Consider the following 18,394-nt stretch of genomic DNA (forward strand, 5'->3'; position numbering starts at 1 on the left):
GCCGGAAATGGAGAGTATATTGCTGAAAACACATATCCCCACAAAGAGAAAGGTATTGAGAATTGTAATTTACTTGTTCGATCCTCTGAGGCTGTTTTTTTTTGTTATACATGGACGAATACTGCTGCAAGAAATATGGGTTGCTGGAATTGACTGGGATGAAACGATACACGAAAGTGAAAACCAACAGTGGAGGCGTTGGATCGACATGTTACCCCGATTATCGGAATTAAATATTCCACGGTGCTACTTTAATGGAGGTAACTACGAAAGCTATAACAATCTAGAAGTTCATATATTTGTAGATGCCAGCAAATCCGCATATGCAGCTGTTGCATATTTCCGAGTGGTTACTGGAGACGAACCCAAGATTGCACTTGTCGTAGCAAAGGCGAAAGTAGCAGCTTTAAAGTTGATGTCCGTGCCGCGGTTGGAACTTCAAGGCGTGGTACTTCTAGATTGGCGTACGACTTCTGAACAACCCAGAAGCGAATCACCGGTTGAAAGTCAGACGTCGTGTGCTATGGATCGATTCTGAAATAGTTTTAGCCTGGTTAAGATCCGACCATAGAAGATACCAACAGTTCGTAGGCTTTCGAGTTGCTGAAATACTTACTTCAACCGATGTAAGTGAATGGCGAAAAGTGGAGTCCAAGTTAAATGTGGCAGATTTAGCGACCAAATGGAGCAAAGAGCCTAGTTTCGATGAAAATTCACCATGATTCAAATGACCGTCATTTTTAAAATAAACAGAAGAATGTTGGCCAGCACAGAAGTTAGAACTATATACAACAAACAACGAGCTAAGAGGAGTTAACATCCATGCAGAACAGCAACAAATGGTAGCGATTGAACGATTCTCACGATGGAAGAAGGTTGTAGGAAGTATAGCACGAATACATTGGCTTATAAAATACATGAAGCATAAATGTCAAGGTAATACAAACTGTGAAGAGGCACTTAGTCAAGAACAATATGCCAAGGCGGAGATAACTCTTTGTATATGGGCACAAAAAGAACACTACGAGGCGGAGATCAAACAAATGCTCAGTTTCAAGCAGATACCAAGATCTAGTACGATATATAAATTGTATCCTTTTTAGGATGAACATGGTGTTATGAACCCGAATAACGTTCTTACTAGTAGACCAATTCCACAGAAGATACAAGCATGGCAATCGAGAGACAGTTGTGAACGAATTACGAAATCAATACTATGTGCCGAAACTGCGGGAGCTGATAGCACGTGTACTTTGCGAATGCATATTTTGTAGGATAAAACACGCTATATCATGCACACCCCCCATGACACCATTGCATAAAGAAAGAGTTACACTTTTTGGTCGGCATTTTACATACGAAGGAATCGAATATTTTGATCCGGTTTACGTAAAACTAGGTCGTAGCAACGCAAAACGCTGGATCGCTCTTTTTACCTATCTAATTATAAGAGCCATTCATATGGAAGTAGTACATAGCTTATCGACAGAACCGTGTGTAATGGCAGTGCGAAGATTTGTGGCGCGAAGGGGAGCACCAGCTGAAATCTTCAGCGATAATGGTACAAACTTTCAAGGTGTTAGTAGACAGCTGTATTTGGAAAAGAGGCAACGCTACAAAGAATTATCATCCGCTATCACCAAAGCAAACACGCGGTGGATCTTTAATCCACCGGGTGCACCTCACATGGGAGGAGCGTGGAAAAGAATGGTTAGGTCCGTGAAATCGGCAATAGGCACAGTTATAGACTCACCTAGAAAACCCGACGACGAAACTTTAGAAACGATAATACTAGAAGCAGAATCAATGATCAACACTAGACCTCTTACTTATATTCCTCTTGAGTCAACAGACCACGAAGCGCTGACTCCAAATCACTTTTTGTTGGGGAGCTCATCATGCATTAAACAGATAGACGTACACCCTAATGATATCAAAAGCACATTGAGAAGCAGTTGGAAGCAGGCACAACATTTATTGGATAGTTTCTGGAGAAGGTGGTTCAAGGAATATCTTCCCGTTATAATTAATATTATCCCGCTTCCCGTTATTATAATATTATAATCAATTCGAAGCTTTTTACATCGGCACCCACAATCTGATAACAGCTCCACAGTACGCTAGCAAAATTCCCCTGGTCGATTGCAACTCTCCCCTATATGATTGCAAACTTCAACAGCTTGCATGGCACATTCACCTACCGATTTGCAACATTCCTCTAAGTCAGGGGCCTACAAACTTTTCAGTTCGCAAATTTTCAGTACAAAGTTTCAGTTCAGTTGTGATCTTTTCAACGAATAATAGCAAAAAAAATTTATGAATAAAAAATAAATATTATTAAATATGCCGTAAGATTTCGAGCAGATGGTACGACTCGCAACCCTCGCAATGTTTGACGGGCGGAGAGCAGGTATAACAGTGGAAATGGTAGCATAATAAACACCTGAATTTTGACATTTTATTGTGAATAACACACAAAATAGAAACAGTGATCTTTTCAACCATTACACCTCTTAAAAAAATATGAATTAAAATTTAAAATTATTTCAAACACCTCAAGATTTTGAGAAGATGATACAACTCGCAACCCTCGCAATGTTTAACGGGGAAGAAAAATAAATATCTTCACGCATACAGACATTTTTCTCAACTAAAGAATTTGGAGTTACAGGGTATCTCAAGCTAGCTCATTATCGTAACACTATTTTTCGACCAGGTTAAACGATTGTCAACTTTGTACATACAATTCGAACTCGTAAACTCTTTTCAATTTGGTAATACTAGGTTTCGAACGCGTATACATATACATATAACATATAATATATGCATATATCTAAATATCTATACAAACAGCCCGCTGCGCAAAGCGACGGAAGAAATCAAGGCGTTCGGAGAATTTTATCATGCCTTCCTTTTCTCTCCAACGGCAAATTTGTCGAGCAGCTCGTCGAGCTGCCCGTCCCTGGCTCCGCCTCATTCCCCTCGCCTGAGCGCGCTGCCGAAGGTTTGGATGTGTTGGTGCGTCAGACGGCCAATCGCTGTCAGCCGTCGTCCGTGCTTTTTCCCTCCATAGCGCTATCTCTTTCTCGCGTGTGGTCAATGCTCGCGAGCTGTTGTGGCGCCTAAAAATGCCGTTAACAAACATTGCGGCGATGAAGTTGCATTTTCACAAATCAAACCAAAAACGCGCAATAAGTTCAATTGCTGCAATGTAAAAATGACCAAGGAAACGCCAGCTCACGCGCAGAACCCTAATTCGCATTGACACGTTCAGCCCGGCGCTGATTTTCATTAACTTCCGTTCCACCAGCATCAAGAACGCAAGCTGATTGTGAAACCGGCATACTGGAAAGTCCACTGGTAGTCCCTGGGGCCTGCCATCGAACTGAACGTGCTAAGCATTAAGCATAACACTAAGCTGTTGATTTCGTTTGTTGTGGATTACATAGATATGTTAAGCATCCTGCGCATGGTTGTGAGTGTGCGTGTGTATGCAAAACTGTCGTCAAATGTAATTTCTTCCGGAATGTTATGATCCATCGGTCAAAGAAAGGAAGGTGTTCATGAAAGGCGGAAAGACGAATTGAGGCCCCTGAGGAGGGGGTACTGACACAGGAAGAAGGAAGATTGGACAGTATACTTAAATTGCCATCGAATGGGGGGGGGGGGGTGGCCATGGGACCCCTACGATCATCGGTCACAGGCCCTAAAGTTGTTGTCGCCATGGGGGGGGGGGGGGGGGAGGTGCAAATGGTTCTCCAGCCACAGAGCCCTAACGAACATCTTTCCGGGGGCCCTTGTCGCTAATAATCTGTCCACTTGTAGACATACGGCATACTACAGACTAGAAATCTTCGGCGACCGCCTAGTCCGCCTACCGTTAGGTCCACCGCTGGTTCATGACGGTGTTTTTTTCTATCGTGGAGGTGCATCCTTCCCCCTGTCTGCAGCGTATGCATCGAGCAGGAGACAGTGTGGCAGTATGCAAGTTACCCGCTGGATAGGAGCGGTCCCGCGGCACCGCTGTCATTCCGCACATCTGCATGCCCGTCGTGGGTTCTAACCGCGTATGAAACGTCCGCCGTAGCAAGGGCTAACTATCCGGCTACGTGCTACTCAAGTCCTGAAAAGGCCGGCATGATCGCGTAGACTATTACGCCAATAATAATAATAATAATAATAAGAAGAAGAAGAACTTAGCATAGCAGTCCACACTCGGGGAAGGTTTTTGTTTTGACTTTGGTGCTGCCGGGTCTACCGCTGTGGCGCGACAAATGCACGGAATTCACTCGACTAAAACATGAACCTACCGATCCGAACCCATTCCAAGGCATTGCCGGTCAATCAGCGTCATGATAACTTCTCCAAACCAACAAGCCGCCAGATTCCGGACGGGCAGGTGCAGCACCATATGCGCGAAAGAAATTTGCTACATATCACATGCACGTTTGCTTCGATCGTGTGCCTGTTTAACACCCCCAACAGCAGAACCGATCGCAAAGATCGTGGTGCCAATCCGATAGTTGTGTTGTCTCTCAGGTAGCGAAATCGAAAATGCATGGACTTTGTAGCCGCAGCGGATGAAAATGTACGCATCAGAATCAAATAGTTTTGGGGTTTCCACACGCACGCACACACACTCACACAAAAACACACACACACGCACGCGAGCACGCACGCACGCACACACACACGCACACATGCACGTACGCGTGTACGCGGGCAGGCACCCGCGAAAGCGCAAACGCAAGCACGCACCCACGAAAGCGCGAACGCAAGCACGCACTCCCCCCCCCCACCAGACCCCCCCCCCCTGCATGATCGATTACGGCTACCGTATCGGTAGAACGGCTGGTTCAGCTTTCTTGTATCGCATCCTCATCCACAGCGTCGGGCAGGGTGGGGGATCGCGGCATGATAGAGTGAACGGTCACTTTCCCCGCGCTTTGTGTGTGTGCGTGTGTGTGTCGAGACCCGAAAACTCGAGACAGATTTCGGCACATAAAAAAAAAATATTGCCACTATACATTGCTACATGATGCTTAGAAGGTCGTTGAAGCGTCAAACATGTTCAAATTAAAAATATATTAGATTAGTGTTAGACGTTCTCCTACGCTTGTTTTAAATAGGCTTCGTCACCCTCGATTGCCACGGGCATCGAATGGTCTCATCAGCAGCGGCACGAAATAAAATAAACCATCAATACACCGATAACACTTTAAATCCCAATCCAGCTTCTCCCACAGCGTCTCAAGGTCACACACAAATTAATAAATGCTAACACCCACCAATAACAATACACAACCGCAATGCACATATATGAATCAACGCATACATCACAAACACCCAATCAGCTGGCGGCGGAAGGCACGGGTAGAAGCGCAAGTAAGGCAAGGCAGGGTGAGGGAGGGAGAAGAAGCGGACGAGAAAATGGGCGGCAATATTTTTAAATTTTTTTACCGTTTTTTTTGCTCCACCGCCATAAATAGTTCGTCCATTTCGCCAACAGATGGCGCTAAACTTGCTCGACCCAGCGCGGGAATCGCTGAAGTCCAGCGCGGGAGACTAGGCCAAATCTGCGCTGGCCAGCGCAGATTTTGGTATATTTCCTGCGCTGGAAACTGCTCGAATTTGCGCAGCGGGAGGTTATCCCCGATACACGCCATACTCAAATTGAATTGAATAGCTTATATACCCGCTGCGCAAATTCGAGCAGTTTCCAGCGCAGGAAATATACCAAAATCTGCGCTGGCCAGCGCAGATTTTGGCTGGTCTCCCGCGCTGGACTTCAGCGATTCCTGCGCTGGGTCGAGCTAGTTTAGCGCCATCTGTTGGCGAAATGGACGAACTATTTGTGGCGGTGGAGCAAAAAAAAACGGTCAAAAAATTTAAAAATATTGGCGCCCATTTTTTCGTCCGCTGCTTCTACCTCCCTCACCCTGCCTTGCCTTACTTGCGCTTCTGCCCGTGCCTTCCTGCCGCCAGCTGATTGGGTGTTTGTGGTGTATGCGTTGATTCTCATATGTGCATTGCGGTTGTGTATTGTTATTGGTGGGTGTTAGCATTTATTAATTTGTGTGTGGCCTTGAGACGCTGTGGGAGAAGCTGGATTGGGATTCAAAGTGTTATCGGTGTATTGATGGTTTATTTTATTTCGTGCCGTTGCTGATGAGACCATTCGATGCCCGTGGCAATCGAGGGTGACGAAGCCTATTTAAAACAAGTATAGGAGAACGTCTAACACTAATCTAATATATTTTTAATTTGAACATGTTTGATGCTTCAACGACCTTCTAAGCATCATGTAGCACAATATATAGTGGCAAAAAAATATTTTTTTTTAAATGTGCCGAAATTTGTCACAAGTTTTCGGGTCTTGACACACACATGCACACAGCGCGGGGAAAGTGACCGTTCACTCTATCATGTCGCGATCCCCCAACCCGCCCGGCGCTTTGAATGAGGATGCGCTACAAGATAGCTGAACCAGCCGTTCTACCGATAAGGTAGCCGTACTCGCTCGTGCGGGAGGGGGGGAGGGTTTGGTGGAGGGTGCGTGATCGCGTGCGCGACTTCGGGGGCGCGTGCTCGTGCGCGAGCTTTCGTGGGTGCGTGCTGGCGTGCGCGCGTACGTGCATGTGTGCGTGCGTGCGTGCGTGTGTGTGTGCGTGCGTGAGTGCGTGCGTGCTGGCGTCCGCGCGTTCATGCATGTGTGCGTGTGTGTGTGTGTGTGAGAGTTTGCGCGCGCATGTTTGTGTGTTTGTGTGTGTGCGTGCGTTTGGATACCCCAAAACTATTTGATTCTTATGGGTACATATTCATCCGCTGCGGCTACAAAGTCCATGCATTTTCGATCTCGCTACCTGAGAGACAACACAACCATTGGCATTGGCATCTTTGTGATCGGCTCTGCTATTGGGGGTATTAAAAAGACACATGATTTAAGCAAACGTGCGTGTCATTTGTTGCACATTTATTTCTAATTCAGCTAGCGGACGCAAGTGGAAACAACATTTTGAATTGAATCCATAGAGGATTCTGGATTTGTTTATTACGGTGCGCGTATGGTGCTGCACCTGTCCGTCCAGAATCTGGTGGCTTGTTGGTTTGGAGTAGTTATCATGACGCCGGTTGACCGGCAATGCCTTGGAATGGGTTCGGATCGGTAGGTTCATGTTTTGGTCGAGTGCATTCCGTGTATTTGTCTCGTCACAGCGGTAGCCCGGCAGCAACAAAGTCAAGACAAACTCTTACCCGAGTGTGGACTGCTATGCTTAGTTCTTTTTATTCTTATTATTATTATTATTATTATTATTATTATTATTATTGGCGTAATAGCCAACGCCCGGTCGTCGTAGAGCCGGTCTGGTGGTGCAGTCGTCAACTCGTACGACGTAACAACATGCCCGTCATGGGTTCAAGTCCCGAATAGACCGTGCTCCCATACGCAGAACTGACTATCCTGCTATGGTAACAATAAGTCACTGAAAGCCAAGCTCACTTTACTATTGGGTACTGGCAGGCCTTGACCGACAGCGGTTGTTGCGCCAAAGAAAAGAAGAAGAATAGCCAACGCGATCATGCCGGCCTTTTCAGGACTTGAGTACCACGTAGCCGGAGCCGGTGACTAATCCCTTGCTATGACGGACGGTTCATACGCGATTAGAACCCACGACGGGCATGCAGATGTGCGGAATGATGGCGGTGCTGCGGGCCCGCTCCTATCCGGTGTGCAACTTTCATACTGCCACACTGTCTCCTGCCCGGTGCATACGCAGCAGGCAGGGGGAAGGATGCACCTCCACAGTAAAAAAAAAAACACCGTCATGAACCAGCGGCGGATCTAACGGTAGGCGGACTAGGCGGTCACCGAAGATCTCTAGTCTGTAGTATGCCGTATGTCTACAAGTGGACAGAGTGTTAGCGACAAGGGCCCCCGAAAGATGGTCATTGGGGCTCCGTGGCAGGAGAACCATTTGCACCCCCCCCCCCCATGGCGACTACAATTTTAGGGCCTGTGACCGATGATCGTAGGGGTTCCATCGCCAATCCCCCCCCCCACCCCGCCAGCAATTTAAGTATAATGTTCAATCTCTTAACAGCTGCATGCCAGTACCCCCTCCTCCCGGTCATCAGCTATCATTTACAGGGGTCTCAATTTGTCTTTCCGCCTTTCATGAACACCTTCCTTTCCGATGGATCATAACATTCCGGAAAAGCATACATTCGGCGACAGTTTTGCACACACACGCACACTCACACCCTTGCGCAGACGGCTCAGCATATCTGTGTAATCTACACCATACGAAAGCAAAAAAGCTTAGTGTAGCAAAGTTATGCTTAATGCTTAACACGTTAAGTTCGATGGCAGGCCCCAGGGACTGCCAGTGAACTTTCCAGTATACCGGTTTCACAATCAGCTTGCGTTCTAGATGCCGGGGGAACGGTAAGCTCATGAAATTCAGCGCCGGGCTGAATGTGTTAATGCGAATTAGGGTTCTGCGCGTTGCACAGCAAACCCTCTATCGTGCTAGCGATTCCTTAGTCATTTTTATATTGCAGCAATTGAACTCATTGCGCTTTTTTTGTTTGATTTGTGAAAATGCAACTTCATCGCCGCAATGTTTGTTAACGGCATTTTTAGGCGCCACAACAACTCGCAAGCATTGACCACACGCGAGAAAGAGATGGCGCTATGGAGGGAAAAAGCACGGACGACGGCTGACAGCGATTGGCCGTCTGACGCACCAACACATCCAAACCTTCGGCAGCGTGCTCAGGCGAGGGTATGAGGCGGAGCCAGGGACGGGTTGCTCGACGAGCTGCTCGACAAATTTGCCGTTGGAGAGAAAAGGAAGGCATGATAAAATTCTCAGAACGCCATAACGCCTTCCGTCGCTTTGCACAGCGGGTATAGATAGTTTCATATAGAAATTAAAATATATTCATAGATAAAAACTTTGTATAAAAATAAACATACATTAAAATTAAGTTTAAACAGAGGATTGTTATATCAATTGCAGTCCTAAATTTTGATTGTTATAATCACACATTCTACTTCATTTCTTATGTTCTTTTCCTAAAAACAGGTACGGACCTCACTTTGAAACTGATAATGTCACGAATATCACAGTGCAGAACGGTGATACACTTTTTTTAAGTTGTAGAATCAGCCTCCTGCAAGACAAAACGGTAAGTCTTTACAGGGATTTTCAATTAAATAAATAAATTTTGTTATTAGTATTAACCAGTGTTCACGTTAAAAATTACCCGTGAAATATTGCGAGGGTTACGAGTAGTATCATCTGCTCGAAATCTTAAGGTGTTTTAAATAAGCTTTATTACGAATATATAATTTTTTTATGAGATGTTATTGGTCGAAAAAATCACTATTTCAAATTTTGTGGATTATTTCAAAAACAAGAATGTAAAAATTCAGGTGTTTAGTATGCTACAAATCGCACTGTTATACCTGCTCTAGAGGTGCTATAATTATAACTGCCCGCTGTGCAAACCCGCTGTGCAAAGCGACGGAAGGCGTTATGGCGTTCTGAGAATTTTATCATGCCTTCCTTTTCTCTCCAACGGCAAATTTGTCGAGCAGCTCGTCGAGCTACCCGTCCCTGGCTCCGCCTCATACCCCTCGCCTGAGCACGCTGCCGAAGGTTTGGATGTGTTGGTGCGTCAGACGGCCAATCGCTGTCAGCCGTCGTCCGTGCTTTTTCCCTCCATAGCGCCATCTCTTTCTCGCGTGTGGTCAATGCTTGCGAGTTGTTGTGGCGCCTAAAAATGCCGTTAACAAACATTGCGGCGATGAAGTTGCATTTTCACAAATCAAACAAAAAAAGCGCAATGAGTTCAATTGCTGCAATATAAAAATGACTAAGGAATCGCTAGCACGATAGAGGGTTTGCTGTGCAACGCGCAGAACCCTAATTCGCATTAACACATTCAGCCCGGCGCTGAATTTCATGAGCTTACCGTTCCCCCGGCATCTAGAACGCAAGCTGATTGTGAAACCGGTATACTGGAAAGTTCACTGGCAGTCCCTGGGGCCTGCCATCGAACTGAACGTGTTAAGCATTAAGCATAACTTTGCTACACTAAGCTTTTTTGCTTTCGTATGGTGTAGATTACACAGATATGCTGAGCCGTCTGCGCAAGGGTGTGAGTGTGCGTGTGTGTGCAAAACTGTCGCCGAATGTATGCTTTTCCGGAATGTTATGATCCATCGGAAAGGAAGGTGTTCATGAAAGGCGGAAAGACAAATTGAGACCCCTGTAAATGATAGCTGATGACCGGGAGGAGGGGGTACTGGCATGCAGCTGTTAAGAGATTGAACATTATACTTAAATTGCTGGCGGGGTGGGGGGGGGGATTGGCGATGGAACCCCTACGATCATCGGTCACAGGCCCTAAAATTGTAGTCGCCATGGGGGGGGGGGGTGCAAATGGTTCTCCTGCCACGGAGCCCCAATGACCATCTTTCCGGGGGCCCTTGTCGCTAACACTCTGTCCACTTGTAGACATACGGCATACTACAGACTAGAGATCTTCGGTGACCGCCTAGTCCGCCTACCGTTAGATCCACCGCTGGTTCATGACGGTGTTTTTTTTTACTGTGGAGGTGCATCCTTCCCCCTGCCTGCTGCGTATGCACCGGGCAGGAGACAGTGTGGCAGTATGAAAGTTGCACACCGGATAGGAGCGGGCCCGCAGCACCGCCATCATTCCGCACATCTGCATGCCCGTCGTGGGTTCTAATCGCGTATGAACCGTCCGTCATAGCAAGGGCTGACAAACCGGCTACGTGGTACTCAAGTCCTAAAATGGCCGGCATGATCGCGCTGGCTATTACGCCAACAATAATAATAATAATAAGAAATTAGCATAACATTCCACGCCCGGGGAAGAGTTTGGCTTGTCTTTGATGCTGCCGGGCTACCGATGTGACGCGACAAATGCACGGAATGCACTCGACCAAAGGACATTAACCTCCAGAGCCGAACCCATTCCAAGGCAGTGCCGGTCGCTCGGCGTCATGATACCGGCTTGCCCAGCCAACAAGCCGCCAGATTCTGGACGGACAGGTGCAGCACCATACGCGCACCGTAATAAACAAATCCAGAATCCTCTTTTGTATGAATTCAATTCAAGTTTTGTTTCAACTTGCATCCGCTAGCAGAATTGTGTTGTCTCTCAGGTAGCGAGATAAAAAATGCACGGACTTTGTTGTCGCAGTGGATGAAAATGTACGCATCAGAATCAAACCGTTTTGGGGTTTCCACACGCACGCACACACACACACACACACACGCAAACACACACACGCATGCACGCACACTTGCACGTACGCGCGCATGCGAGCGCACACCCACGAAAGCGCGAACGCAAGCACGCACCCACGAAAGCGCGCAGGCGAGCGCGCACCCACCACCAATCCCCCCCCCCCTCTCCCGCACGAGCGAGTACGGCTACCTTATCGGAAGAAAGGCTGGTTCAGCTATCTTGTAGCGCATCATCATCCAAAGCGCCGGGTGGGGTGGGGGATCGCGGCATGGTAGAGCGGACGGTTGCTTTCCCCGCGCTGTGTGTGTGCGTGTGTGTGTGAGACCCCAAAAACTCGAGACAGATTTCGGCACATTAAAAAAATATATATATTGCCACTATACACTGTGCTACATGATGCTTAGAAGGTCGTTGAAGCATCAAACATGATCAAATTAAAAAATATTAGATTAGTGTTAGACGTTCTCCTACGCTTGTTTTCAATAGGCTTCGTCACCCTCGACCGGCATGGGCATCGAATGGTCTCATCAGCAGCGGCACGAAATAAAATAAACCATCAATACACCGATAACACTTTAAATCCCAAACCAGCTTCTCCCACAGCGTCTCAAGGTCACACACAAATTAATAAATGCTAACACCCACCAATAACAATACACAACCGCAATGCACATATATGAATCAACGCATACACCACAACACCCAATCAGCTGGCGGCGGAAGGCAAGGGTAGAAGCGCCGCAAGTATAAGTAAGGCAAGGCAGGGTGAGGGAGGGAGAAGAAGCGGACGAAAAAAAGGGCGCCAAATATTTTAAATTTTTTGACCGTTTTTTTTGCTCCGCCGCCATAAATAGTTCATCCATTTCGCCAACAGATGGCGCTAACCCTGCGCAGGCCTGCGCAGGAATCGCTGAAGTCCAGCGCGGGAGACCAGCCAAAATCTGCGCTGGCCAGCGCAGATTTTGGAACATTTCCTGCGCTGGAAACTGCTCGAATTTGCGCAGCGGGCAGATTCGGCCTAGTCTCCCGCGCTGGACTTCAGCGATTCCCGCGCTGGGTCGAGCAAGTTTAGCGCCATCTGTTGGCGAAATGGACGAACTATTTATGGCGGTGGAGCAAAAAAACGGTAAAAAAATTTAAAAATATTGGCGCCCATTTTCTCGTCCGCTTCTTCTCCCTCCCTCACCCTGCCTTGCCTTACTTGCGCTTCTACCCGTGCCTTCCGCCGCCAGCTGATTGGGTGTTTGTGATGTATGCGTTGATTCATATATGTGCATTGCGGTTGTGTATTGTTATTGGTGGGTGTTAGCATTTATTAATTTGTGTGTGACCTTGAGACGCTGTGGGAGAAGCTGGATTGGGATTTAAAGTGTTATCGGTGTATTGATGGTTTATTTTATTTCGTGCCGCTGCTGATGAGACCATTCGATGCCCGTGGCAATCGAGGGTGACGAAGCCTATTTAAAACAAGCGTAGGAGAACGTCTAACACTAATCTAATATATTTTTAATTTTAACATGTTTGACGCTTCAACGACCTTCTAAGCATCATGTAGCAACCCGCTGTGCAAAGCGACGGAAGGCGTTATGGCGTTCTGAGAATTTTATCATGCCTTCCTTTTCTCTCCAACGGCAAATTTGTCGAGCAGCTCGTCGAGCTACCCCCCGCTGCGCAAATTCGAGCAGTTTCCAGCGCAGGAAATATACCAAAATCTGCGCTGGCCAGCGCAGATTTTGGCTGGTCTCCCGCGCTGGACTTCAGCGATTCCTGCGCTGGGTCGAGCTAGTTTAGCGCCATCTGTTGGCGAAATGGACGAACTATTTGTGGCGGTGGAGCAAAAAAAAAACGGCCAAAAAATTTAAAAATATTGGCGCCCATTTTTTCGTCCGCTGCTTCTACCTCCCTCACCCTGCCTTGCCTTACTTGCGCTTCTGCCCGTGCCTTCCTGCCGCCAGCTGATTGGGTGTTTGTGGTGTATGCGTTGATTCTCATATGTGCATTGCGGTTGTGTATTGTTATTGGTGGGTGTTAGCATTTATTAATTTGTGTGTGGCCTTGAGACGCTGTGGGAGAAGCTGGATTGGGATTCAAAGTGTTATCGGTGTATTGATGGTTTATTTTATTTCGTGCCGTTGCTGATGAGACCATTCGATGCCCGTGGCAATCGAGGGTGACGAAGCCTATTTAAAACAAGTATAGGAGAACGTCTAACACTAATCTAATATATTTTTAATTTGAACATGTTTGATGCTTCAACGACCTTCTAAGCATCATGTAGCACAATATATAGTGGCAAAAAAAATTTTTTTTTAAATGTGCCGAAATTTGTCACAAGTTTTCGGGTCTTGACACACACATGCACACAGCGCGGGGAAAGTGACCGTTCACTCTATCATGTCGCGATCCCCCAACCCGCCCGGCGCTTTGAATGAGGATGCGCTACAAGATAGCTGAACCAGCCGTTCTACCGATAAGGTAGCCGTACTCGCTCGTGCGGGAGGGGGGGGGGGAGGGTTTGGTGGAGGGTGCGTGATCGCGTGCGCGACTTCGGGGGCGCGTGCTCGTGCGCGAGCTTTCGTGGGTGCGTGCTGGCGTGCGCGGGTACGTGCATGTGTGCGTGCGTGCGTGCGTGTGTGTGTGCGTGCGTGAGTGCGTGCGTGCTGGCGTCCGCGCGTTCATGCATGTGTGCGTGTGTGTGTGTGTGTGTGAGTTTGCGCGCGCATGTTTGTGTGTTTGTGTGTGTGCGTGCGTTTGGATACCCCAAACTATTTGATTCTTATGGGTACATATTCATCCGCTGCGGCTACAAAGTCCATGCATTTTCGATCTCGCTACCTGAGAGACAACACAACCATTGGCATTGGCATCTTTGTGATCGGCTCTGCTATTGGGGGTATTAAAAAGACACATGATTTAAGCAAACGTGCGTGTCATTTGTTGCACATTTATTTCTAATTCAGCTAGCGGACGCAAGTGGAAACAACATTTTGAATTGAATCCATAGAGGATTCTGGATTTGTTTATTACGGTGCGCGTATGGTGCTGCACCTGTCCGTCCAGAATCTGGTGGCTTGTTGGTTTGGAGTAGTTATCATGACGCCGGTTGACCGGCAATGCCTTGGAATGGGTTCGGATCGGTAGGTTCATGTTTTGGTCGAGTGCATTCCGTGTATTTGTCTCGTCACAGCGGTAGCCCGGCAGCAACAAAGTCAAGACAAACTCTTACCCGAGTGTGGACTGCTATGCTTAGTTCTTTTTATTCTTATTATTATTATTATTATTATTATTATTATTATTATTATTGGCGTAATAGCCAACGCCCGGTCGTCGTAGAGCCGGTCTGGTGGTGCAGTCGTCAACTCGTACGACGTAACAACATGCCCGTCATGGGTTCAAGTCCCGAATAGACCGTGCTCCCATACGCAGAACTGACTATCCTGCTATGGTAACAATAAGTCACTGAAAGCCAAGCTCACTTTACTATTGGGTACTGGCAGGCCTTGACCGACAGCGGTTGTTGCGCCAAAGAAGAAGAAGAAGAATAGCCAACGCGATCATGCCGGCCTTTTCAGGACTTGAGTACCACGTAGCCGGAGCCGGTGACTAATCCCTTGCTATGACGGACGGTTCATACGCGATTAGAACCCACGACGGGCATGCAGATGTGCGGAATGATGGCGGTGCTGCGGGCCCGCTCCTATCCGGTGTGCAACTTTCATACTGCCACACTGTCTCCTGCCCGGTGCATACGCAGCAGGCAGGGGGAAGGATGCACCTCCACAGTAAAAAAAAAACACCGTCATGAACCAGCGGCGGATCTAACGGTAGGCGGACTAGGCGGTCACCGAAGATCTCTAGTCTGTAGTATGCCGTATGTCTACAAGTGGACAGAGTATTAGCGACAAGGGCCCCCGGAAAGATGGTCATTGGGGCTCCGTGGCAGGAGAACCATTTGCACCCCCCCCCCCCCCCCCCATGGCGACTACAATTTTAGGGCCTGTGACCGATGATCGTAGGGGTTCCATCGCCAATCCCCCCCCCCCCACCACGCCAGCAATTTAAGTATAATGTTCAATCTCTTAACAGCTGTATGCCAGTACCCCCTCCTCCCGGTCATCAGCTATCATTTACAGGGGTCTCAATTTGTCTTTCCGCCTTTCATGAACACCTTCCTTTCCGATGGATCATAACATTCCGGAAAAGCATACATTCGGCGACAGTTTTGCACACACACGCACACTCACACCCTTGCGCAGACGGCTCAGCATATCTGTGTAATCTACACCATACGAAAGCAAAAAAGCTTAGTGTAGCAAAGTTATGCTTAATGCTTAACACGTTAAGTTCGATGGCAGGCCCCAGGGACTGCCAGTGAACTTTCCAGTATACCGGTTTCACAATCAGCTTGCGTTCTAGATGCCGGGGGAACGGTAAGCTCATGAAATTCAGCGCCGGGCTGAATGTGTTAATGCGAATTAGGGTTCTGCGCGTTGCACAGCAAACCCTCTATCGTGCTAGCGATTCCTTAGTCATTTTTATATTGCAGCAATTGAACTCATTGCGCTTTTTTTGTTTGATTTGTGAAAATGCAACTTCATCGCCGCAATGTTTGTTAACGGCATTTTTAGGCGCCACAACAACTCGCAAGCATTGACCACACGCGAGAAAGAGATGGCGCTATGGAGGGAAAAAGCACGGACGACGGCTGACAGCGATTGGCCGTCTGACGCACCAACACATCCAAACCTTCGGCAGCGTGCTCAGGCGAGGGGTATGAGGCGGAGCCAGGGACGGGTAGCTCGACGAGCTGCTCGACAAATTTGCCGTTGGAGAGAAAAGGAAGGCATGATAAAATTCTCAGAACGCCATAACGCCTTCCGTCGCTTTGCACAGCGGGCCGTCCCTGGCTCCGCCTCATACCCCTCGCCTGAGCACGCTGCCGAAGGTTTGGATGTGTTGGTGCGTCAGACGGCCAATCGCTGTCAGCCGTCGTCCGTGCTTTTTCCCTCCATAGCGCCATCTCTTTCTCGCGTGTGGTCAATGCTTGCGAGTTGTTGTGGCGCCTAAAAATGCCGTTAACAAACATTGCGGCGATGAAGTTGCATTTTCACAAATCAAACAAAAAAAGCGCAATGAGTTCAATTGCTGCAATATAAAAATGACTAAGGAATCGCTAGCACGATAGAGGGTTTGCTGTGCAACGCGCAGAACCCTAATTCGCATTAACACATTCAGCCCGGCGCTGAATTTCATGAGCTTACCGTTCCCCCGGCATCTAGAACGCAAGCTGATTGTGAAACCGGTATACTGGAAAGTTCACTGGCAGTCCCTGGGGCCTGCCATCGAACTTAACGTGTTAAGCATTAAGCATAACTTTGCTACACTAAGCTTTTTTGCTTTCGTATGGTGTAGATTACACAGATATGCTGAGCCGTCTGCGCAAGGGTGTGAGTGTGCGTGTGTGTGCAAAACTGTCGCCGAATGTATGCTTTTCCGGAATGTTATGATCCATCGGAAAGGAAGGTGTTCATGAAAGGCGGAAAGACAAATTGAGACCCCTGTAAATGATAGCTGATGACCGGGAGGAGGGGGTACTGGCATACAGCTGTTAAGAGATTGAACATTATACTTAAATTGCTGGCGTGGTGGGGGGGGGGGGATTGGCGATGGAACCCCTACGATCATCGGTCACAGGCCCTAAAATTGTAGTCGCCATGGGGGGGGGGGGGTGCAAATGGTTCTCCTGCCACGGAGCCCCAATGACCATCTTTCCGGGGGCCCTTGTCGCTAACACTCTGTCCACTTGTAGACATACGGCATACTACAGACTAGAGATCTTCGGTGACCGCCTAGTCCGCCTACCGTTAGATCCGCCGCTGGTTCATGACGGTGTTTTTTTTTTTACTGTGGAGGTGCATCCTTCCCCCTGCCTGCTGCGTATGCACCGGGCAGGAGACAGTGTGGCAGTATGAAAGTTGCACACCGGATAGGAGCGGGCCCGCAGCACCGCCATCATTCCGCACATCTGCATGCCCGTCGTGGGTTCTAATCGCGTATGAACCGTCCGTCATAGCAAGGGATTAGTCACCGGCTCCGGCTACGTGGTACTCAAGTCCTGAAAAGGCCGGCATGATCGCGTTGGCTATTCTTCTTCTTCTTCTTTGGCGCAACAACCGCTGTCGGTCAAGGCCTGCCAGTACTCAATAGTAAAGTGAGCTTGGCTTTCAGTGACTTATTGTTACCATAGCAGGATAGTCAGTTCTGCGTATGGGAGCACGGTCTATTCGGGACTTGAACCCATGACGGGCATGTTGTTACGTCGTACGAGTTGACGACTGCACCACCAGACCGGCTCTACGACGACCGGGCGTTGGCTATTACGCCAATAATAATAATAATAATAATAATAATAATAATAATAATAAGAATAAAAAGAACTAAGCATAGCAGTCCACACTCGGGTAAGAGTTTGTCTTGACTTTGTTGCTGCCGGGCTACCGCTGTGACGAGACAAATACACGGAATGCACTCGACCAAAACATGAACCTACCGATCCGAACCCATTCCAAGGCATTGCCGGTCGACCGGCGTCATGATAACTACTCCAAACCAACAAGCCACCAGATTCTGGACGGACAGGTGCAGCACCATACGCGCACCGTAATAAACAAATCCAGAATCCTCTATGGATTCAATTCAAAATGTTGTTTCCACTTGCGTCCGCTAGCTGAATTAGAAATAAATGTGCAACAAATGACACGCACGTTTGCTTAAATCATGTGTCTTTTTAATACCCCCAATAGCAGAGCCGATCACAAAGATGCCAATGCCAATGGTTGTGTTGTCTCTCAGGTAGCGAGATCGAAAATGCATGGACTTTGTAGCCGCAGCGGATGAATATGTACCCATAAGAATCAAATAGTTTTGGGGTATCCAAACGCACGCACACACACAAACACACAAACATGCGCGCGCAAACTCACACACACACACACACACGCACACATGCATGAACGCGCGGACGCCAGCACGCACGCACTCACGCACGCACACACACACGCACGCACGCACGCACACATGCACGTACGCGCGCACGCCAGCACGC

The 18,394-nt window shown here is 47.9% G+C and overlaps 1 protein-coding gene across 1 annotated transcript in view; it reads left to right on the plus strand.

Annotated features, from left to right (window-relative positions):
• LOC121601225 overlaps positions 1-18,394 on the plus strand; it is a gene marked incomplete at its 3' end in the record, with an annotated part of 110,166 nt that overhangs the window by 39,296 nt on the left and 52,476 nt on the right. The window contains exon 3 of the mRNA XM_041930037.1: positions 9,090-9,192. Coding sequence (XP_041785971.1) covers positions 9,090-9,192 — 103 coding nt within the window. The remainder of the gene's footprint in view (positions 1-9,089; positions 9,193-18,394) is intronic.

Source organism: Anopheles merus, unplaced genomic scaffold (assembly GCF_017562075.2).
Source record: "Anopheles merus strain MAF unplaced genomic scaffold, AmerM5.1 LNR4000042, whole genome shotgun sequence".
In the NCBI taxonomy this organism is placed as follows: Eukaryota; Metazoa; Arthropoda; class Insecta; order Diptera; family Culicidae; genus Anopheles; species Anopheles merus.